This window comes from Haemaphysalis longicornis, unplaced genomic scaffold, assembly GCF_048455015.1.
Source record: "Haemaphysalis longicornis isolate Haplotype H1 unplaced genomic scaffold, Haemaphysalis longicornis Haplotype H1 scaffold_4, whole genome shotgun sequence".
Taxonomy (NCBI): Eukaryota; Metazoa; Arthropoda; class Arachnida; order Ixodida; family Ixodidae; genus Haemaphysalis; species Haemaphysalis longicornis.
The window spans coordinates 118,800,175-118,823,382 of NW_027526361.1; the positions used below are offsets into that span (position 1 = coordinate 118,800,175).

General features: G+C 45.4%; 1 protein-coding gene across 2 annotated transcripts in view; it reads left to right on the top strand.

The window, feature by feature from the left end:
* Positions 1 to 22,278, top strand: part of LOC144179324 (alpha-mannosidase 2x-like) — a 203,510-nt gene extending 181,232 nt beyond the window's left edge. For both annotated transcript variants that reach the window (XM_077707619.1, XM_077707620.1), the window contains exons 14-24: positions 1,164 to 1,326; positions 3,415 to 3,545; positions 5,016 to 5,112; positions 6,694 to 6,819; positions 9,101 to 9,212; positions 12,003 to 12,139; positions 13,333 to 13,474; positions 15,072 to 15,205; positions 17,113 to 17,330; positions 19,293 to 19,407; positions 20,643 to 22,278. In XM_077707619.1, coding sequence (XP_077563745.1) covers positions 1,164 to 1,326; positions 3,415 to 3,545; positions 5,016 to 5,112; positions 6,694 to 6,819; positions 9,101 to 9,212; positions 12,003 to 12,139; positions 13,333 to 13,474; positions 15,072 to 15,205; positions 17,113 to 17,330; positions 19,293 to 19,407; positions 20,643 to 20,801 — 1,534 coding nt within the window. In that variant the 3' untranslated portion in view covers positions 20,802 to 22,278. The remainder of the gene's footprint in view (positions 1 to 1,163; positions 1,327 to 3,414; positions 3,546 to 5,015; positions 5,113 to 6,693; positions 6,820 to 9,100; positions 9,213 to 12,002; positions 12,140 to 13,332; positions 13,475 to 15,071; positions 15,206 to 17,112; positions 17,331 to 19,292; positions 19,408 to 20,642) is intronic.
* The last annotated feature ends 930 nt before the right edge of the window (positions 22,279 to 23,208 follow it).

Here is a 23,208-nt window from a genome sequence, read left to right on the forward strand (position 1 = left end):
CGGTGTGCATAGCCCCGAAAGCGTGGCAGACACACCTACGGTTGTGTTGGTCAACAACGTGCAAAAAAATTGGGACGGAAAAAAGGAACACGCACAACAGCAGTGCTTAACTTGGAAGTAATCTTTATTGAAAAAAATGGCGTTGCTTATGCATGGACGCTAACAGGTCATGTGATGTCACACCTTATGTCAAAAACGTAGAAAGGTTCATTTCTTGGTGGTAGCACCGTCGAAGGTGCACTGATTGATACAGCTGATGAAAACTATGTTGACTTCCTACCTCTGAGCGACCTCCTAATGTTGTGTGATACTTTGTGTATAACGTCATCCTACTTTTCTTGGTTTAGTTTTCTTGGTCCTTTCTTTTCGCCTTTCCTTTTGAAGAGGAGCCCCGCATACACTGGAAATAAGATAACACTGAAACTCGGCCTGGCTTAGTCTTATTGTCTGCTGGAAACTGGCCTGTACTTTATGAATGCATGATTTGTTTAGGGTCACTTTAGTAGGTGCAGTTGCCACACATCTGTTTATTACCGCATTTACACAATTGTAGGTCGACCTTTTTTTTCCAAATTTGAGAATCCAATGTTGGGGGGTCGACTTAGAATCGAAATCGAACTGTGTGCCGCTAGTAACGGCAAGAGAAACGAGAAATCAAGGGTGCTACGAGCTGGGGACAGCTTTGCACCCTTGTTTCCATGGTTATGGTCGAAGCGTAGCGTATTAATTAGTAGTGCGAGCAACAGCAGGTGACAGTTTTCTGCAGTTTTCTGCAGTGTTAAAAGTAGCACAAGCAACAGCAGGCGACGGTTTTCTGCAGTTGATGTAGTATTTCATTTGATATCGCGAAAACCAAGCGTCTATGAATTTTTTAATAAAGGAGCACTGAAAATGTTACTCATGTATTGATTTTCTGCCTTATATTTGCGTAATGTCGAGTTCTTGTTCAGCAATGTTGACAAGTATGAACATTGCCACCGAACTTAGATGTTTACAATTGGCTGTGGGTATATAAGGCTGTTGTGCAGCTTCTGTTTCACTTTGGCTAGGTGGCGTAATCGAGCCACAGACAGACAGACATACAGACAGACCAAAATTTCTGCGTTTAAGTAAGCCACAAAGAACTATCGTCTTTAAAAACACTTTCCTTGTCCTGGACGCAGGTACGTGGTGTTCTACAACTCGCTGGCCGTGCCGAGGAACGAGATAGTGAGCCTGCAGGTGTCCACCGCCTCCGTGGTGGTGGTGGACGCCAATGGGAGTGTCGTGCCCAGCCAGCTCTCACCCGTCTGGAACAGGGAAGAGCTCATCCGAGGCACATTCGAGGTGCGTGGCCAGGCTGCAGAATTAATTTATTTCCAGGGAAATTGAAAGGAACGTCCACCAGCGGGCGTAATTTGTTACGCCTAGCGGTGGACACCGGAACGCCTGTTGGTGGGGGTGGTGGAGACAGTTTGCTTGACGTCTTTCAGCAGTTGTTTCTGTTACCAATGTGACAGACTGATTTTGCCACAAGTCAGTAAAATCCGTATAAATAGAAATTTTAATTTTGGAAGACAATTTTCAAGGCTGGAGTGCCTTGTACCCGTGCCACAGGTACACAAAAAATGGCAAAGTTTTTAAGGCTTTAAGTTACGGAATGACATTTGGGCGGGTCGTGCTACACGCAAAAACACAAAGGCATTAAATATGCTAGGCATGATGGTGATAATGACCAAAGAAGAGAGATGCATTCATATTTTCAAAGTCTTTAACGTAGAGAAAGACATCTTACAAGGGTAAAAAATCTTTTTTTTTTGTGAAAGACAACGTTATCATAAATAGTGCTTTATAAACAATGGTGTGAGCCGTTTCCAAAAGTGGCTTCAGTAGCTGCCATTGCCTGCCAGTGGTAGTCAAATCCAAAAAATTCAAAACTATGAGTGACACGATGTTTTGATTTTTGCCGCTGTTTTAGTGAACTTCGTCTTCAGAACATTGCTACCAAGAGTGCATAAAAAATCGCCTTATTTCAAAGTTAAGCTGCGTTTCCGCGCCAACACTCTGGTGCTGAGAGTTTCGTTGGTTTAATTTGGTGCTCGTTGTGATCGAGAGTAGGCAGATTTAAGGCGTTCATGAAGGCAAATGAGTTGCGCGGAACTCCTTAAACCAAAAATGACATTAGAGTGAATGGCATTAGATTTTCGCATGTAACAGCGAATTAATGGCTTTAAAATGTCATTTTTCGTGTACGTGTGGCACGGGTATTCTGCAAAAAAGCGCCATTGTTGTAGTTGTCCAGTCATGAAATTGGCCACTGCAGTGAAGAGTAAAAAAATGTGTGAACCGATGGTATTTAAACACAGGTCAGCACAGTAGCAGCCAATTGCCCTGCCAGCTGTGATATCTCTGCATGTTGCCAGCACATAACAAAGGTGGAGGAGAAGAAAGCAATGCAAATGCAATGTTACACCAAAGAGGCTGTTCTTAAGTACTGCCAGGCTTTCACTTTCAAAGCACAGAAGCAGAATTAGTTGAGGGAATTTTTTTCTTTTGCCAAGTGGTCACGACCACCAAGAGTGACTAGTTCTCACAAGCCTTGCAGAGGCTGCATGACATTTTAATTAAATTTATTAATTTAATTAAAATTAAAATTTAATTTAATTTTAAATTAAATTAAACTTTAGTTAAATTAAATTAAATTAAATCTGCATGAACAGTGGAGCTGTTGTCAGTGAAGTTTCTGGGAGTTGACTGCAAAGATGTTGTGGATATGCAAGCACAGTATAGACGGTATCAGCTCATTGCAGGTTACACGATGAACAGAAAATGAATGTATTCTAAAAACTAAGGAGCTCCGCCGACTTCATTCTAGAAAACAAACAGGTGTCCCCTCTTGGATCTGAAACCAGGGTTGTAAAGAGCCTTAGTATTAAATTTAAGACCGCTGGAGGGGCTAATTGATTTTTTTGGGTTATTTATGGATGCTTTAAAAGTATGTGGACTGCTTTCTCGTCTCGTTTCATTTTTTTTTAGGCAAGATGGTTCTGTTGTCCTTTCTTACCCCCTCTCTGGAATTACCGAGGCAAGATTTGGCCCTCCTTGAGAAAATTTCTACGGATGCCCACGCTTGGGATTGGGATTGTACAGTTACTTGATTATGTTTTACGATATACCAATGTACACCAGACGTTCACAATTGATGTTTTATCATTGTTGTATGCTCTCTTTAGGGCCATGCCGAAGAGGTGTATACACTCATGGGTTTGTAGCCGCATCAGAACTTCGGTTGGCGCGATATTTTGCTCTGCCGGAATTAGCACGCCATCGGAGAGTGCCTCCTGTTTGATAATTGGCAGTAGAAGAAGTACTCTGGGATGCTGGCAGCTACAGAGGGGCCGTCGCGCGCGTCTCTCTTCTCTGTGTTGTGTGCAGCTGTCGTTCCTGGTCGACGTTCCCCCACTTGGCCTGGCAACATACCGAGTGGAGCACATCGAAGGGATCAGCGGCATGGTGTTCCGTGCGTCCATCTCCATCTACAACTCCCACGCGTCGCCTGACACGCTGTGAGTGGGGTTGCCCTAACCTGGTTTGTCTGTTCCTTTCTCTCCTGCGTTCCTCGCTCGCTCGCTCGCTTACTCGCTTCACTCACTCATGCACTTGATCGCTCACTCGCTTGGTCACTCGTTGGTGCACACACTCCGTCATTCTCTGCCTACCTCATTCACTTGCTCGCTCACTTCACTCACTCACTGAATTCACTCACTTGGGCACTCGCTTACTCCTTCTCTACCTGCCTCACTCACTCGCTCACTTCACTCACTCACTGAATTCACTCACTCGGGCACTTGCTTACTCCTTCTCTACCTGCTTCACTCACTTGCTCACTTCACTCACTCACTGAATTCACTTACTTGGGCACTCGCTCACTCCTTCTCTACCTGCCTCACTCGCACGCACTCTCATTCACTTTTTCACACACTCTATCACTCAGTTCTCTCACACACTCTCTTTCACTCTGTTGCTGTGCCAAAAAACCACAACTTTTCTTTCTTTCTTTCACTCTATCACACGCTCTATCACCCAGTCTCTCTTTCAGTCTCTCACTCACTGTCTTACGTACTCTCTCTCTCTCACTCACTCACTCTTTTGCCTGTTGTGGGACATTCAATCCTTCATGACCTTCATGTATAATTAGTGGCGTGGCACGTGATGTCATTTTACTCGATATGTGTGGCTCGACTGGTGAAGTGATGGCAAAATAGAAGACAGCTCTTTACGTTACTGAAAGCCACTTGCTGGTGTTGTTCAGTCTTCCTCCGTCAAAGACGCATCAAGCATCCACAGGTTCTGGGTGCCAGGCTTTCGAACAGGTAGTGATTGGTTTTGAGTGTAGCCGAAACTCTAACAATGCTTGCAACGAAGGTTGTCGCATTGACTTACAAAATCAATAATTGCTCTGCTGAGTTAAATGACAGGTAGCACAGGCTGTATGGCTGAATTAAACGAAAGGTAGCACAGGATTTATGGTCGACTGATTCTACTAATAACATTAAGCCAACTTTCTTCCAATATTTCAAATCTGTTTCACTGCTTTTCAGTGCAGAGAATGTCAGGCTTGTGAATCATGATGGCTGCTAACCTTAGTGGAGCTTACACAACTGTAATGCTTATTATAATTGAAGTTGCTGAATCTAACCCCCTTTTTTTTAGTGTCAAAGCAAGACTTGCCTATAAACTTCGAGGAAGAGCAGTTTTTCCTTGCACACTTGTGTGGTGTTTCAGATAGTCCTGTGCCTCTTATTGTAATAGCGGCAGTGCTTTGTATGTACTCACGGTTTCTTAGCTGCACGTCTCTACAGTTACGCAAGTGCAGCTAATTTCACATGAAGTACAATGCTGTCTGTGGAGCGAAAAGTCTGAGGCACGTGAAGAGTTTATTAAACAATTTTCGTAAAGTTTGTTGCATATGTTGAGTTTGTGATGTCAGCTGCTAATGACAATGACAACCCCCTCCCCCTTTTTCATTTCTGCAGATACTTCCCTGTTTCGTGTGCCGATTCGACAACCGATTTTCGGATAGTGTCACCGTACTTGGTGGCCACATTTTCAGCAAAAACTGGAATGCTTAAGGTAGTTGTCCTTCTAGCCTTCACATGCTGTGCATGTTCATGTGCCATTTATTGGGCTCCTAATCTCTAAAAGGGGGCATGACAATTAAATCTAACTTTGTTATTTATGCACTGATTGTAAACAAGCTTATCAAGCTTAGTGCACACGTAAAGTGTACAATGTCAATGTCGAAACAAGTTAGTCTGTAGCTATCTTGTATGGCTTTCAACATAGAACACATTTTACTAATTAGTTCGTCCCTTAAATAAGGAACCAACAAAGCCTAAATTTCTTCAGATTTTTGTGCCCTGTGTGCAATAAAGCTGTTGTAAATATCAACAAAAATAGCACAATATTCATGCCCCATCCAATAGGTGAAAAACTGTGTATGCTGAACATCTGTATATACTTTTTATATTTATTTGTACCTAGCTACAGAGCCCGGAAAGAACTAACGAAAAGCTTTATTCTGCACAAGATACCTTTGTGAGGACAGTGGCACAGAATTCAAAAGCATTTAAGGTTTACTAGTTCCTTATTGAAGAGGTGAAATAATTGGTAGGATGTGCTCATAACTTGAAAACTATCCAAGATTGCTACAAACTGATTTCTGTCTTCACAGTTTTATAGTCGACTCTGCCTCTGCACCAAGTATGATTATAACTGGTGCATCAATTAGATAGCGCGTTTTTATTTGCCTCATGAAGTCGGAATTTTGCGCTCTCACTGTGAGTGGCTTGCCTCCTGGTTTGGCCACTTGGCCAACTGACCTAGAGGTGGATCCAAGTTTAAACTGTCACCCAAGCTAAAGTTTAATTCAGCTTTCCTTTTGTTTGTAGCCATACAGCCTCGTTTGAAGTGGGTGGCGATTTTTCTTGGGAATTTCCACATTTGTAAACCTATCGTAAATTATTAGAGACCCGCAGCGGTAGCTCAGTAGCTAAGGCGTTGCGCTGCTGAGCAAAAGGTCGCGGGTTTGATTCCCGGCCGCCGTGGCCGCTTTTCTGATGGAGGCGAAAAGCAAAAACGCCTGTGTGTTCGAGAGATTTCGGCACACTTTAAAGATCCCCAGGTGATCAAAATTAATTCGGAGCCCTCCACTATGGCACACCTCATCGCCTGCACTGCGTCGGCGCGTTAAACCCTACATTTAATCAATCAATCAATCAATCAATCAATCAATCAATCAATCAATCAATCAATCAATCAATCAAATTATTAGACTATCATAACTGTACTGGCACACTTTACATCGGGCTAATAGTTATTAGCATCATGAAAATTGTTTGAAATGAGAGAAGGAAACAAAGTGTGCTTCAAATTTTGGTTTTACATTTTTAATCATAGGACCTTATCGCAACTTACAAGTTTTAATTTGGTTGTGCAGCACAATAAATGACTTTGATTTTCTTTTTTTTTTTTTCTATGGTAAGCCATTAGGTGCCTTCTTTTCATAATGATTTGGTTCTAATACACTTGCTAATCTGCCGAGTGTAATATATCGGCATAAAAATGTATGTATTTCAAAGCATGCACTTCAAGTGGCCTTTACCGTACTGGTGTGGTGAAATGACTGTGTCTATTTTCCTTTCGTTTCTTCAGAACGTGTTTTTAAAGGAGCAGAATGCGAGTCTGAACATTGAAACTGAGTTTGTGAAGTACGGCACTCGGGCCAAGAAGAAGGAACAAAGTGGAGCCTACCTCTTTCTTCCTGATGCCAAAGCCAAGGTAACATGATAAAAAAAAAATTAGCAGTGGCTTAGCTCGGCTGTGCCAGGATATACGTAGCGTGAGCTAAGGTTCAGTACCCGTACTCCAATTGGATTGGTATTCAATCCAATCCAATCCAAATCAAATGCAATCCAAGCTAATCCAAGCCAATCCGATCCTATTCGATCCAAACCAATCCAATGCTTCTCGTGCTTGCACAGAACGGCCCTTCACGGCACACGCGAAACCGCCCAACCTCGGCCAGTGTAGCTTACACTACAAAAAAAGAAAATTTCTTTCTCATTGTTACAAAGCTAATCTTGCATTTTGCAAGGCTAGCTTTCCAACCCTGACTTTCTTTTCTTTCCGTGTTTTTAAGTTAGTATTTGTAGTCTTGAAGTCCCTATTTGCTTTGTTGAATTTGTAATTTAAAACTTGCCAGGAAACGGTGCTAGTTTGTCGTGAAAGGGTTGCAGTGCGTAGAATTGCAACGAGAAAATTAAACATGGGCAGCAAGCTGAGCTTATTACCGCATGAGTCGTTACAAATAGTTTAGCTAATAAACGTGCCACTACTATGGCCCAACAATTTCATACATTGCAGTTTTGGGCAAGTGCTTGTGAATCCAAGGCATTGAATCCGTTTGTGTCTTCGTGCTGCCAGCCACCGAGGTGACATTAAAAAAGAGAAATACAGTGGAACCCCAATAACAGAACTTTCAAGGGACTGTGCGAAGGCGTCGTATGATCAGGGTATGGGTAAATGCCGGCTGAGCAGACGGTCTCACGCGGCAGGTGGGCTAAGAACTTATTTAAACTACTATGTCTAGCATGTTCTCACGTAATTTGTGAACCTTTAGCTAAAATCCCAAATTTCTAAAAAGAAAAAAAAAGAAGGAACGCCTATTTTGTTCTCCCCTCCCCTCTATGGCACTGCACTAGCCCGTCAGCCATGCGTTGCGCGCGCACGAGATGAGCTGGCAAGGCTGACGCGGCCGAGCAAATTGAGAGGGGAAACTGCCAAGGCAAAGCGAAACAAACGATGGTGTGAGGCGGCGATGGGAAAATGGCGGGAAAGAAAGGAATGGAGCGACAATGCAGTTTTGAAAGACACTGATAAGTAGAGAGCAGAGAGAGGGGGAGAGAGAGCTTGGATCGAGCGGGCGAGGAAAGCAGGTGTTTGGTCACCGCTGTGGGGTTGCGTCGTATCTGTTTTCACGTTCGTCGGCTCGATTGAGAGCTTCAAATTCATTGTCCGCTGGCCACTTTGACCTGTTTTGGTTGGCGTGTTGGCGTTCTGCTGCTCTGTGGGACCGTCGAAGGTTAACTCCCGCTCGCGAGTACCCGCCTGCTTGCTCGCGTCTCTTCCACAAGTGGTCTGGCCCGACTGAGGACCTTTATACGTCAAGCAACGTCAAACAGGAATTAAAAATAAAGAAAGGTCAGGTCGAGGGGGCGAAGCGATGTAAAAGATGGGAAAGACATCGGTTTATCCCTGCCAGGGTCCGTCTTATGAAGTGGACCACGTGCACTTGAGCGTTGTATAATCGGGGTTTTTAATGCATTGTTTATGTGGGGAGTTTGCCAGGACTGCGGTGATCTGTCGTAAGAAGCGGGTCGTCGTAAGACCGGGGGACGTATCATCGGGGTTCCACTGTAACTCCTAACCATTCATTTTATGTATATTGGCAGAAGTACACTAGCACTGTGCTTATAAATTCAGCAGTAATGCATTTTTGCGGTGGTTTTCCTGTAAAAGCTTGGGTCCGCTATGACTCCCGTCATTCAGTTTGTTTTTTTAGGTAATATGGTTTTCCAAGTAATAAATTTGCTATTTCTTTATTTTCCTTACTAACTAGGGAGGACCGTTGTATAAACCTTCCGCTGTCTTTACACGTGACTTTGTCAGTATGTTTTTTTTTCCTTTTTTTGCACAGTTTTGACATCGAAAAACAGCAGCTGAAGAAAAAAAATAGTAAATGTAAACACTGCATGTCTTGCGTGTGGTGCTGGGACCAAAGGTTTCACATCATCGCCGCCATGACAGTGCAACAACTGGCAGCGTAGTGTACTAGGTATAATCTTGCAACCGGCCCAACGTAGCTTTTGGGGGGTTGCAAGCTGGGCTAGTTGGAAAGACTGTCCAGCGGCTGTCCTTGTGTTGCACTTCCTTTGTCTTTGAGTTTCTGCTGGTTTTATCCAAGAATACCTTTTGTGTCCTGCGCAGTTTTTGGGCTCGAGTTTGGACCCCCTTTTAGGGACATTGAATTTTACTCGCTTTATTCTCTCTTCCTTTTCAGGGGCTAGTCTATGACCCACCTTACATTCGGGTTGTTGAGGGCATGCTTCAGACAGAGGTTGTGGTGTTCCTGCCAAGTGTCGACTTCACCGTTCGCATCAGAAACTCTCCAGGTTTGTCATTCTAGTCGGACGCGTGTGGTAGAGAGCTGTCGTTTGGCAGAAAGGCTGCTGCTGTCATGATCCCTTCTCAGTGCATTAATTTTCTTTTTTTTTCTTTCTCTTTCATTTTTAAGTGCGAAAGCTGAAACTTTTTTTCGACTTTTGCACTTGTGGGTTTCTGAAATGGCGGCTTTTCGGCCATTGAGCTTAAAAGCCACCATACGGCATTCATAGCAGTTAAATGGCCTCTGAAATGGCCGACATGCAAAGAATACATGTAGCGTAATTGAGTTTAAACAAAAGTTAGAAAAATTTAGCACTGGATGTCGGTCGAATACAGGGCCTCTATGGTGTCACTATGTTCTCATGACTTTCGCTGACTTAAGTTGTGCCCAGTAAATGCATTGTGGCCTCCGACTTAGAAAACATTGTGTGGTGCACGCAACTGAATGTGCAGGGAGTTAGACGTCGCTTGTCATGCCACTAAGCTCAACATTAAAGGGGCCATGCAGACAAAACACAAGTTTGGTTCGTTTGAAAGATTGCCTCGTTAGAATTATACTGACACCAACCACTTTTAATGTAAACTTCGCTCGGATAAGCTATATAATTAGGAAAAAAGGGAATGGCCATGCAACTCACAACCTCATTTCCAGCACTAGAACATATGATGTCATACGCACAGCCGTGCGATTGGCTGAGGCTGGCAAAAGTGAACGCAAGTTAGGCAGGGCTTATAAGCTTGCCGAACAAGCTGTTTGCACTTAAGTGTGGTTCATATTCATTTTATAGCAGCACACACTGTGCTTGTTATAGCTGTACAGCAGTACGGCGCTTTGGGGTTGTCTCAGATGACACTGGCCGATTGGCGTGAGCGGCGACGTCTTACGGGACCTTGTTCGTTGAACATACCCCATGTTTCATGAAACGATTACTTTCTACCGTAGCAAAAACAAGCCAAGTGCAAATACCACCAAAAACAAAGCAAAGGTGCCCAGAGGTCCGGTGCAGTGTGGTGGCGCCATCTAGGCGGACTGACGGTAAACTAGGCTCCGCAGTTCGCTGCAGAGCCGAATGGCACACTAACATTTGCTTGAAGACCTGTTCTTTTAACGTCATCACAAACAATGTCATGAAACATGATTTGGGGGGCGTATCAAAACTTGAACCTAAATTGATTAATTTCTCAGTGAATAAAGCATTGTTTGCTTCTGGAAAAGTGCTGGGGGCACTACAAAACACCAAATCTTTCGAATAAAACGAAGTTGTACTTTATCTGCATGGCCCCTTTAAGGTAACACGTTAATTAAGGCTGAGTATAGGAAGGAGAACATATCCGCTTGGGTAGATTGGCTTGTATAGATGACAACTATTATCAGAAGCACGACCTTTCGTTTTCAAGCTATTGCAGGTCGCCAGGCGCTTTTGTTACGATGCAGAACTTTAATGAAATGCGGCAATAAGCTCCTCTCTGCATATTATCTGACCACAACGGTACTAAACCACCCTTATCTACGAAAACATTGAGTGGAATCGATCTAAGGGAGCTTTTTTTAATAAAAAATAATTTTAAAAAATGAATAAAGAAAACTTGGTTGCCTGTGTGCTTGTGTCACTGCAAATGCCGTCGAAAGACTATAGTCGTCTGCTGCCCTGCCATGTAACACCTTTTCCCTGCACTCTTCTCCTCCTCCCCTCATCGCTCCTTTCGCGATGAATAGAATAGGGGCTCGTTCTATGCAATTGTATTTGCCTGCATTTGCACTGCTTGTGCACCGCCCATTGGGGCAGCGCGCATCTCTCCCTTTATCTTTTGTTCCCTGTTCTACCTTGAACAGCATGAGCGGGAGCTCTGTTCTCTTTGTGCTTCCTTTTATCTCGCACATGCCGGGTTTTTGTGCGCGATTTTTAATGCGCCGTCTTTTAAACTTGCTATCATAAAAAATCAACCTGTTGTGTATTCCTAACTAAAAGAACGCGGGGATTACCGGTTAAGTGTGCTTAGATTTTGCCTCAAATGTACCTGAGGTTTTCTTTGTGCTAAATAATGGGGACATGCAGGACCAGTGACAGCAGTTTCAGGAGTTTCTAAGTTTCACCTTTATTTTGCCGTTTGCCTAAGGAGGTCCCCCCGACAGTTCTTACTCTGGGACCTCCTCATGTACCCCACTTATTTGTTCATCCTATCTGTACGTTTACCCTTCAATAAACTTCGAACTTCAGCATATATTTCTTCTTGACGAATTGTTTGAACTTTTGGCTGGAAGGCTAAATTGGGGGACAGACAGACAGACCAAAATTTTCCTGTTCGTGTAGCCTTAGAAAGACTACCGACTTCTACCAAGAAAGAGGTTAGTTTTTTTTGGTATAATAGTCTACCTAAAATATTCTATCTATTCTGAATATCCTACCAAGAAAGACTGTCGGTGTAACATGCAGGAAAGGAAGGGGTAAGAATTGCAGGGGCTTGAACCAAGGATGTAAGCATTAAACACCACGACTCTACCTGCTAGGCCACTGAGGCCAAGCAGCCATCTCGTCTTCGCAGTTGGTCGAAGAGACTGCTGTAGTGTTCCAAGCTAACCACTAGATGGTGCTAAGTGTAACAGGAATCGCATGGCCTGCACTGACTTGGAAACGGATTGTTACTTCACCAATTCCAATCTGGTTGCAGTGTCAGTGTAACCCACTCATAGGAGCACTGAGTTGAACAATAATGATTTTGCATTCACAACTCGAAAAAGTGCTAAGGTATCCTCCCACTTTTGCTCTGGCTTTCCCTCCCCTCCTTTTCTTCCGCAGGGATGGATGGTGTTGGCTTGGACATTGAGAACGTGGTGGACATCAAAAACACGGTCAACGAAGAGCTGGTCATGCGCCTCAAGACGGGCGTCCACAACGTGGGGCCCGAGTTCTACACCGACGTCAACGGACTTCTGGTTGGTGTGCCCCCAGTGCAGTGCAGTGCAGTGCCGGGAGTTACTCAATACACACCAGTTGGGAAAACCCCCCATAGGCCCTGTGTACCGAAAACCGGTCCATAGTTGGCCTCCCTGTGCTGGGGGCAAGTTGACTAACTTGTCATCGATAGGCAAAAAGTTGAAGTAACACTCAACGATTTCTTTTAATTTTTAAGTACCTGAACTCTGTGAAACTTGTCAGTCTTGCTGCTTTTCCCCCACTGATTTCATGTATAGCAATATTTCTTGATTCAGTCAATTAGTTACCAAGATAACTAGAGATAATTAGCCATTTTTGGAGGAACAATAGACAATGCAGTGTTGGTCATATTACAAACCCTGGTGAGTGCAATAAGAGAATCGGTTTTTTGATGCACCGCTTGTAACTAATTTTACAGCTCATTAAACTTTGGTGTTTGAAATGGGCATTGAAAATGGTCCCTTGCCACTGGTGCCACCAAATTTTAATGAGCTGTAAAATTAGGTCCAAGCGGTGCATCAAAAAACAGATTCTCATACTACATTCACCAGGGCTCGTAGTATTGGAAAATAAAAGGATTACAGTTTTATGGCTAATCATCTCCAATTATCTTGGTAACTGATTGACTTGTTCAAAAAATAATGGCACATTTGAAATCAGTGGCAATAAAGAAAGTTTCTGGCAAGTTTCACAGAGTCTACTTAAAAAACTGTGGTTAATTTCTCTGTCATAGGAACCGGTACAACACGAAAGTGAAATGTGCCGCGAAATCTGCAGCTGAGCATGATTTGCGGGTCGGCGGCTGTCTTGAGGGTGTGCGTGGCAAGCGACGTCCTGCTGCTGAGTCGCTTCTGCAAATGTGTACTGGCATCATTTCCATCTAGGATATGACATCAGTGAAATCTTGGTGTATCCCAGCAAAAACACTTTTATAACGTACTCTTTATTACTAAAGGTTCCTTCCCTGCAAGAAGACCCTGTGTGCAGGGGTGCACCCTTTTCAGGCCGCTTGCTCCGTTGTACTGGCGTCACTTCCGTGATGGATATGACGTCAGTGAAATCTTGGTGTATCCGGGAATAAAACACTTTCGTGTTGAAATTAAAAAGAGCTGTTTTAAGAGCAGTGTCCCCCCTTAATGACATTCAGAAGCCACTCGGGGTCGTCTAAGGCTGTGTTGTCGTCTCTCTGCAGATGGCGAAACGTCACACACAGACCAAGCTGACGTTGCAAGGCAACGTGTACCCCATGCCCAGCATGATGTTCATCCAGGACAACTCCACCAGGCTCACCGTGCTGTCTGGGCAGCCGCTGGGTGCCACCAGCCTCGCCACAGGTATGGTAGCGTTACAGGCATTCCTACTGTGCGAGTGATTTTTTATGGGAACTCATGCATAGGAACAGCAGCATTTCAGACAAACGTAGGCTTTCATTTTTTGAACCAAGGCAAATGATTATGAATTGCCATATTCATAATCATCTACTTATGCCAAGTTGTGACCCCGGATCCCAGCCATGGGGCAAAGATCATTAGAGGGATAAGAATGGGGTGGGGTGCATTCAGCAGGCATTCTCAGATAATGAATGGCAGCCTACCATTGTCCCAGAAGAAGAAAGTGTATGACAGCTGCATCTTACCGGTACTCACCTACGGGGCAGAAACTTGGAGGCTCACTAAGAGGGTTCAACTTAAATTGAGGACGACTCAGCGAGCAATGGAATGGAAGATGATAGGTGTAACGTTAAGGGACAAGAAGAGAGCGGAGTTGGTCAGGGAACAAACTCGTGTTAAAGGACGTAGTAGTAGAAATTAAGACTAAGAAATGGGCGTGGGCAGGGCATGTAATGCGAAGGCAAGATAACCGTTGGTCATTAAGGGTAGCAGAGTGGATCCCTAGAGAAGGCAAGCGTGGCAGGGGCGGCAGCAAGTTAGGTGGGCAGATGAGATCAAGAAGTTTGCAGGGATAAATTGGTCGCAGTTGGCACAGGTCCGGGGTAAATGGAGAATATTGGGAGAGGCCTCTTTGCCCTGCATTGGATGATGATGATAATGAAATTAATATGAAAACATCTTCAGAATCACTGAGGGCAGGAGGGATCATGACCGCGTTGCGTGACATAAAATTACTTCTCAGAAGCGATAACGATGACTAAATCCGGTTTCTCAAGGGCCAGGGTAAAGATAGTGCGGCTTGGTATCTGTGAAACGCTTGTGGAAAATCTCTTCCTTTGCGAGTGCAAACGTCGTGAGGTGACGTTCGAGTTTGGTGTGGGGCTGTGTTCTAACCACCGAGTTGCGCTTCCATCACAAGGTTGTGCCACTGTGGTCAGTCACCTAGCTGTAATTTGGCAAGGTGTAGCAAAAGAAGGTGGCAAGATTGGCCGACCATTACTCTTGCGAATGACTAAGTAGGATCGGGCAACTTGTACACAGCATTGCAACATGGTTGCTGTTTTATTATAAGGCCTTGTATTCAGAGCAACTGGTATTTTTATAGGCTATTTTACTGCTACTATTTTCATTTCTTAGTACTGATGTGCCCCAATGTGCATTTGAAGGGGTACATTGTCTTATGTCTTTGCACGAAATGTCATTCTTCAAAACATACCAACCTGTAACAGAGAACTTACTTGATAGGAGTAGTTTTTATGTTCAAAGCCACTAGGTTAACTGTTTTGTTTGTTTACTTTGAAATCTGCCGTTATTATTGAACCATGTTTTCTTCGACCATAAAAGGTGACCACAGACTACTTTCCAGCCTTTTGGCCCGTTAATTTCGGCAATGCTCGTCGATTACTTCTCGCAGCAAAGCTGACCTGTCGCAAATTGAGGTGGAAGAAACAGTTTGAGCGAAACCTTTTTCAGTCGAAGTGAACATTTTGGGCAACAAAGTTTGAAGGCTTTCTTTCTTTCTCCCCACCACCCCTTGCAGGAATGGTGGATGTGTTTTTGGACCGGCGCCTCAACCAAGACGACAAGCGCGGCTTGCAGCAGGGCGTCATGGACAACCTCCGCACACCTAGCCAGTTCAGAATTCTGGTGGAAAAGTTTGCCACGGATTCTCAGGTTGGTTTGCTGTGCTTGGGCGGTATACAGTGAAGCCCGCTTATATTGAACACGGATATATCGAATTATTGTCTATATCAAACTCTTGTATAATTCGGGTAAAAATTACGTGCATTTAAAACTTTTTATATCAAACGCGATTTTGCTCACAATGGATATATCGAACTCTCCCGCGCAAGACTTTTCGCTCTCCTTAGGCTTGCGGCAGGCTTTCCCGCAATACATCGGCGCGCAGCGGTGGCGCGACTCCCGCGCGAGCTTTCCAAACCGGTCGTGGCACAGCGCACCAGCTCCACGCATGCATGCCGTTGGAGCCGAAAGCGCCACATTGGGTGCTGCGGGCTGCGGTGTCACCGAACTTCAAGTCCACGCCACTCGCTGCGCGCACTTGCTCGGTTCGCAGGGTTCACCGTTATTCGCTTGTATCCATGCTTGTCTCCGCTGCTCTGCTCTGTCGAAGACGCCAAGTACTCCGTGCCGCTTCCGAGTACGATCGAAGCCGTCGCTGCCATGGCCCTGCTACGGCGAAACTGCAATGCCACTGAGGACAGCGGTCTTGTGCTTGTTGACTGTTTAGATACCGTGGAGCAAGCAGTCACCAGCTTCGCGTTGCGCTCCAAGAAGCAGGCTACACTCACACAGTTCGTCCGCCCCAATAAATGATTGTTTTCTTTCCGAGAAAGTGTCGTATCAATAGTGAACTGCAGGGTGGTAAGAGCTCAGCGTTAGCTCGTGACTCCGTCGGCAAGATTGCTCTCGTATAGGTAAGCTTTTTTTTGCTTCACTTTCTATATCGAATTTTTGCTATATCGAAATATTTTACAATCCTCACGCTGTTCGATATAAGAGGGCTTTACTGTACGTTGTCCCGCACGGCTGCTGCTAGTGGAGTGGCACGTGACGAAGCACTGCGAAGTCTGGATGGCAACTTCTCGTTTGCTGGCCGGTTCTGTTGACAGTGGGCATTCATTGAGGGGAGGTGTGCGGGGAAAATAGTTCAAACGTCGACGTAAAGAAGTTGGTAACGGAGCCATGAAAACAAAATGCAAGTTTGGCTCGCTAAAAAGACTGCTTTGTCGCTATGACAACGATATCAGTTTTACTGCAAAGTTCAGACAAATAATACAGATATTAAGGAGAATAGATGAGGCAGTGGTGACTCCAAAGCCACTTTTGGGTGGCTTCTCTATTACGTCGCAGATTCTGGTTTGTAGGATTGCCGGCCGCCGCCCTAAGCTGCTGCCAAGAATCATGACTGTGTAGTAGTTCATGACATTAGTGACAGTAGTGTGTAGAATCATGACTGTGTATAAAATATTACTCAAAGTTGTTTTGTGAACACAGTAGTGAAGCTCGAAAAGATTTATTCGTCAGATATTTTTTACATGCTTCGTGCAGTTCAAATGAGAAAAAAAATCGCCCTTTTATGTTGATTTTGACATCAGGAATGGATATAACTTAAACCATGTGGCAAGACAAGCCAAGTCACATGCCATCACATGTGATGGCATGTGACTGCAGCGACAGACTTCCTTCTGGTAATATATTTGGTATGAAACTGTGGTGTCTGCAGCTGAAGAAAACTTTGCTAGCTACCCACTGTGGCGACTCAGTGGCTAACGTGTTGTGCTGCTGAGCCCAAGGATGCGGGTTCAATTCCTGGTCGCAGTGACTGTTTTTCAGCTGGAGGCAGAAAGTGGAAATGCCGTGTGTCGATACTTCGGCGCACGTTAAAGGTCCCCAGGTGGTGGACATTAATCTACACTACGGCGCGCCTCATAACCCAGGTGTAGCTTCGGCGTGTTAAACCTTACCACAATCGATCAGTCGACTGTTAGCTCTTCCGTAGCTTGGAGAGGGAGGGGGAACTGGCGATGTTGAGTTTGTGCGGTGCCCTGTTGTTGCAGAGGGGTGAGCCGTCGCTGAGCCACCCGTCGCTGCTGGCCCACCAGGCGTCGCTGAGCCTGCTGCACCCCCTGTTCACCCTGATCCACGGCCGGCCGCAGCGCATGTCGGACCCGCCGCTCAAAAGCTCCTTCACGCCCCTGGGCGGGGCCCTGCCCTGCGACCTGCACCTGGTCAACCTGCGCACCCTGGCACTGCCGCAGTCGGTCGCGGGGGCAAAGTGAGTCTCTCTCTCTCTCTCTCTCTCTCTCTCTCTCTCTCTCTCTCTCTCTCTCTCTCTCTCTCTCTCTCTCTCTCTCACTCTTGCCCTCTCTCTCTTGCTTTTGCTCTCTCGCTCGCTCGCTTGCTCACTCCAGCAACACCGGCGGCGGTGACTGTTGCACTCATCAGGATTTTCGAAGTCATCACTGACATGCACAAGCAAAAGCTTTGAAGCAATTTCAGGCTGTTTCTTCAGTAACACGTGCCCAGAACCTATTTCAAAAAGGCTAATCTAAGCTCCCTGCCGATTGTGCTGAGGGTGCTCTTGGGAATCTCGTGCACTGTGGGGACGTCTGACTTCTCACCGCTTCAATTCGGTTTATGATTGCCAGCTCCACGGCGAAATGCGAATTCGGCTGCTTCGCGCTAGCTAGAGCCGTAAAATACGCCGTTATTTTGTGACGCTAGCGCTAGCCACCGCAGCTACACTTCGGAAGAAAGCCCACAAAGTGCAAACAGCACAAATGTGACGAACAAAAAAAGCATGGTGGGTGGACCAGGATCGTTTTTTTGCATGGGAGGGGGTGCCGACGGCTCACCCTACGTGGTGCAGTGTGGCTGCGCAGTCACAATAGAAAGAGCGAGGAGAAAGGGGGAAACAGCTGCCCACTGCCTGTGAACGGCCGGGCTAAATTAATTACTTTTAGGGGTGTGCCAGCCGAATTTCTCCTTCGCTATGAGATGAGGGAAAGCCAACTTGGGGGGGAAGGGGGGGCACCTCTGCGGCATTTGGCGTTCAATATATCGGGAGTCGCTGGTATTTTTGTTCGGTGTAGGCGTAATTTTCGCTATATATTCTCACTGCAAATATACCGTGACGAGGAATAGTTCAAATTTGATGTAAACGGGTGCAATTTAGTCGGGATCAACTGTTCTTGAACACAATTCGCACTAAGTTTGAAAATTTGTTTCTGTTCGCACATTCCCATTGAAATTTGTAGCAACGATGCCACTTCTGCTTCACATGGAGAAATAACAAGACAGAAACGGAAACGAAGCTTTTTAAGGCGTCCAGATAACGTCACAAGCGGTATCTGGCTAGGTTAAGCTAGCAGCCTCTGTTGCAGGAGCAGAAACGGCGTGGCCGCCGCGATTGGCATTTCACTGCGCAGTGCCGCAATAAATTGCGGCTGCTATCATTTCCTCCATCAGGGGCCTGCTGCCCTCTTCTTTGCCGTCGCAGCTACGAAGCCGTGTAGTTTGCGCTCGTCTTTGTTGCGACAATATCTGGTAGCTCGGCTGCGCCCGCCACAAATGGGCTGTTTCACTTCCAGTGTATAATATTGTTGCTTCATAGTGCTGCAGCAGCCTTTGTAGCAATGTTGCCGTTTTTCAGCGACGTCTTCCTTCTTTTTTTAAGTGCAGAGCACTTTAGGGGCTTGCCCTGTCGTCGTAGCTTGCTTGCTGAACCCAAGTAGAGCCACACGGTGTTCCGTCGAAGCGCTGTCGTCACGACGCAACCCAGAGTCTTCGAAAGCCAAGCGGTTTATGAAGTCATAAGCGTTCGAAACTTGTGAGCCGCTGGCGCTTGTCATACATCTCCCCGTTGTTTAGCGCAGAGAAAACTGTAGGTACATTTGAGGCAAGATATTCGTAATTAATCGGCAGCATCGGCAGCGTTCATTTAGTTAGAAACGCTCGTTGGGTTGGTTTTTGCGATAGTAAGCGAAAAAAAGTGGCAGTGCAATGCCGGCAGGTGCGGGAGGAAAAGCAAGCACAAAAAGAACAGAACTCCCGCTTGCGCAGTTTCAGGCAGGGGGCACGCGAGCCCTGCGAAGACGGGAAATTTGAATTGCATGGGGTGGTAGCAGTGAGTGGATAACAGTGCCACAGCCCATTATGGCGAATCACTGCTCTGCACTTGCGACAGCTTTCACATTGAGTGGAATGGCTTTTTCTTTTCTCACCCTGTCCTTGCCAGGCCGGAGTCTTCTTGGACCCCGAGCAACACGACCGCCATGTTCCTGCACCGCCTCCCCCACGACTGTAGGCTGCGGTCGTACGCCATGCGTTGCACTATGCAGACCGACTCTGTGGTGCGTACCGCCTGCTGACGGGCGTGTTTCTCTCCTCGGATTCTGACCTCGTACCGTGCTACCTTTCTAGCCTCTCTGCAGCATGCCATTCCAGGCACTGTAAGCGTTGTAAGACATGAGAGAGGATTTTGTTTTTAACACTGACTGGCCGTTGTTGTGTTCTTGCTTGTAACGTTCCTAGAATACCACGGGTTCACAGGAAGCCGTGTTCTTGTAATGTCACAAAATTGAAGCAGTTTTTTTTTTTTTTTTTTTTCTCGAATTCAAAGTTTGACGTACCTGTTCTCAGTGACGTGACGCACGTGTCAACATAACTGTGGCTTTGGCAGCAGTCATCTTGTAAACCTCCAGTTTGAGTCTGTTGCTTAAACTCCTTAATGTGTGGTCTCTAGCAGGAAAGTAGAAAAAAACTGGACTAAGTGGGATTGAATGCTCAATTAAATGCACACAATTGTTACAAAGAGGGAGACAGTTTCGTGGAACGGGTCCTTATGAGGATGTTTACGATCACTGCTATCTGCTAAGATCGAAACAGGAAAGAAAAGACAAAGTAACAAGCGGTGGACCCAACTCTCATTACAGACATGAAGTTGGTGTCTTGCGAGTGTAGCTTTTGTCATGGCATTTGTGATGTCCTGGTATATGTTGTGTGTTTTCTCTGTTTTCTTTGCCTCGGTTAAATTTTGTTAACCAAGCAGTTGCATCTTACCGGTACTCACCTACGGGGCAGAAACCTGGAGGCTTGCTAAAAGGGTTCAACTTAAGTTGAGGACGACTCAGCGAGCAATGGAATGGAAGATGATAGGTGTAACGCTAAGGCACAGGAAGAGAGCGGAGTGGGTCAGGGAAGAAATGCGTGTTAGTAGAAATTAAGTATTAAGAATATTAGCAGAAATTAAAATGAAGAAATGGACGTGGGAAGGGCATGTAATGCGAAGGCAAGATAACCGTTGGTCATTGAGGGTAACAGAGTGGATCCCCAGAGAAGGCAAGCATGGCAGGTGGCGGCAGAAAGTTAGAGGAGCAGACGAGATCAGGAAATTCGCAGGGATAAATTGGTCGCAGTTAGCACAGGACTGGGATAATTGGAGATCCATGGGAGAGGCCTTTGCCCTGCAGTGGGCGTAGTCTGATGATGAACCAAGCAGTACGTTGTAGCAAGTTGCGGGAACAAGCTAGAGATCTTCTTCTTCTTTCCCCTCAGAACCCTAAAACCCTCCCACCTCGCATTGCAGGCAACGCTAGCGGACATGTTTCCCGAGTACTTTGGACCAAGTGTGGAGGAGACCACCCTGTCTCTCCTGCGAACGATCTCTTCGACGTCCACCAAGACATCTCGGCTCAACCTGCCTCCGCCGGCAGAGATGGCTGCTTACAAACTCCAGAGGCGGTGAAACGGGGCCCCCACTTGCCCCATTACCATTCCCTCGTCGTACCAGCTGCTTGCCGAATATACTCGAAGGAGTGCGCCCCCGCAACCGCCGCCTATTGCGGAGGAACGATGGTGACCCGCTTGGACTCCTCGGGACACATTTGTTGGGCAGGCGCCGATTTGATAACCAACAGTGTGCTGTTGCTCCCATGTTTGCCAACTGTGTCACCAGAAATTTGCACGACGTCAGCTGTTCGGTTTCCGTTGACACTTCGACGCCCAAGTCTTTTTCTTGCGGTCTGATTTTTGTATTTCGTCGCTCTCATCGAGTGCCTCTTTTTAGTTTTTTCCCCCCATCTTGCCTGTTTTAAATGGCAGCCGTCTGTGACTGAACATTTTTCTCTTTACATTTTGAAATGCCCCATTTTTGTATGTATGCGGTTCGATTAATTACTGGTCTGCATAAATTGCTGATCTGCATAAATTGCGGCATGCCAGAAATGTTTAATGGGTTCTGGGTGACACTTGTTACGTGGCTTTGTTTCTTAAAAATGTGCCTAGTGTTGCCAGATCGTCGCGTTGTTTTGACCATGACATTGTTTGACCTTGCAATGCAAAACTCGTTTGGGTTCCGTGCCCTTTCACTTAACCCCCACTTGACCCCCAAGAAAAAGCTACGAGGTAGAGAAAGTGTTCTTTACGGGTTGTGAGACCAAAGTTATGTTCCCTGTTTATTACTTTCTCTTTTCCTTCCACTTTTAAGGAGACACCCCCCTTTTTTTTTTTATTTTTATCTCGGAGAGCATATAAAGAGCGACTGATCGGCATATTTGGCCCGTGGTTAAAAACTCCCGAAAGGCAGCTGAGATGGTTAGCCTTTGGCTTGTCTTCCCTCAAACAAAGTCACCCCTGTAAAGAAAGTGAGACTGTGTTAGATGCGTCCGTAGCTTCGCAACACCGAATGGCACGTGAGTACTTTGAAGTGAAGTCACTGGTTACTACATTAACACTTCTCCTCGCCAAGCTGTGAAGGCGTGGCTGCTGACGTGTTTGTAGGTTTTGGTCTGAAGACTCGTTAGCTCCGGCAGCCAGCGCCAAGAGCTACACTACTACTACAACTTCTTCGGGTACCGTATACTTAGCAGAAGAAGACTTATTATTAACAGAGCGGCCGTGTGAATAGTGTACGCCCTGCAACGTAGCTAGGATGTTTTTAATTAATTTCCTTTCTGTGATTAAGGCGAGGAGGAAGAGGAAGAGAGAGAGTGTGTGTCTGTTGCCGGTGAGTCATTAGTGGCAGCCCTGTTGTGTTCGTGTGGCCTGTGATGCAAGCATTCCATAGCACTGTAAGGGCCAGTGCGTCAGACTATGACAGGCCCCTCCTTTTTGTTGTGTACATAACATTATTGAGAGAGAAGTATTAATTGCATTTTTTTTAGAATGCAGTTGTGAGAACATTAGGTGAGAGAGAGAAAATAAAACACCCAGATTCCTTGCTGCCTGCTTTGTACTGTCTTTACTTTTTATGCACTGTGTATGGCTCATCGGATGAATATAGCGTTACACATATTGCTGTTGCATGCTGTAAATTACATTAGTTCTGGCAGTTATTTTTAATGTTATCTTTTTACTTCTGCAGGGGCTCAATGGTACGAAAACTTGGTAACTTGCTACTCTGGATATTGTTGAATTTGCACGAAACTAATATGCAAAAACATGCAATCATTTCTTCAGTATTATCACTGACCCTATTGACTGCCATTACAACTGGTAATTATGGTCACTTGTTACCATCTGCTGGTTTAAGTCGTTTTATCACAATGATATCTAGGTGTATGTACAGGTGCCGTCAAAAGTAATTAGAACATGGTCGCGTGAACTTCCAGGAATTCTTTTCCGAAAACTGCCGAGATGCATTGGTGTGCATTTAAATCAGTCCTCCCTAATATAAAAGGCTTCCTGTAAACTGATAGTTGGTGTTATAACGCGAGCAAAACAAATTTTGTGATATTTGCAAATTCTCGTTCCAGTGTCTTATGACGGCCCCAGTACAAATCTTTGCAATTGGAGATGAGAGATCAAATGTTTTACCACAGCTGATGTGAATTGCTTGTTGGCGCAGTCAGCAGCAAACGAAATGCAAACAGGTAAAACTCCGACCATGACGTGATAAAGTTTGGGACTTCTTTCCTCAAACAATTATTTAAACACACATCATTTCGAGTGCACCATTTCTTTTGCACACATGGGGAATTACAATTGGGCAGCTGTAGAGCATCTTTTTTACCTTTCTTCGTTGCATCCAATGGTAGATGAACTGTTTGTACGCACGTATCCACCACGCATAAAGCTTGCAACAAATTGTACGATAACATTTGTTTACAAAAAATATAACGTAGCTGAACATGACAGCATGCAAGCGTGTCTCT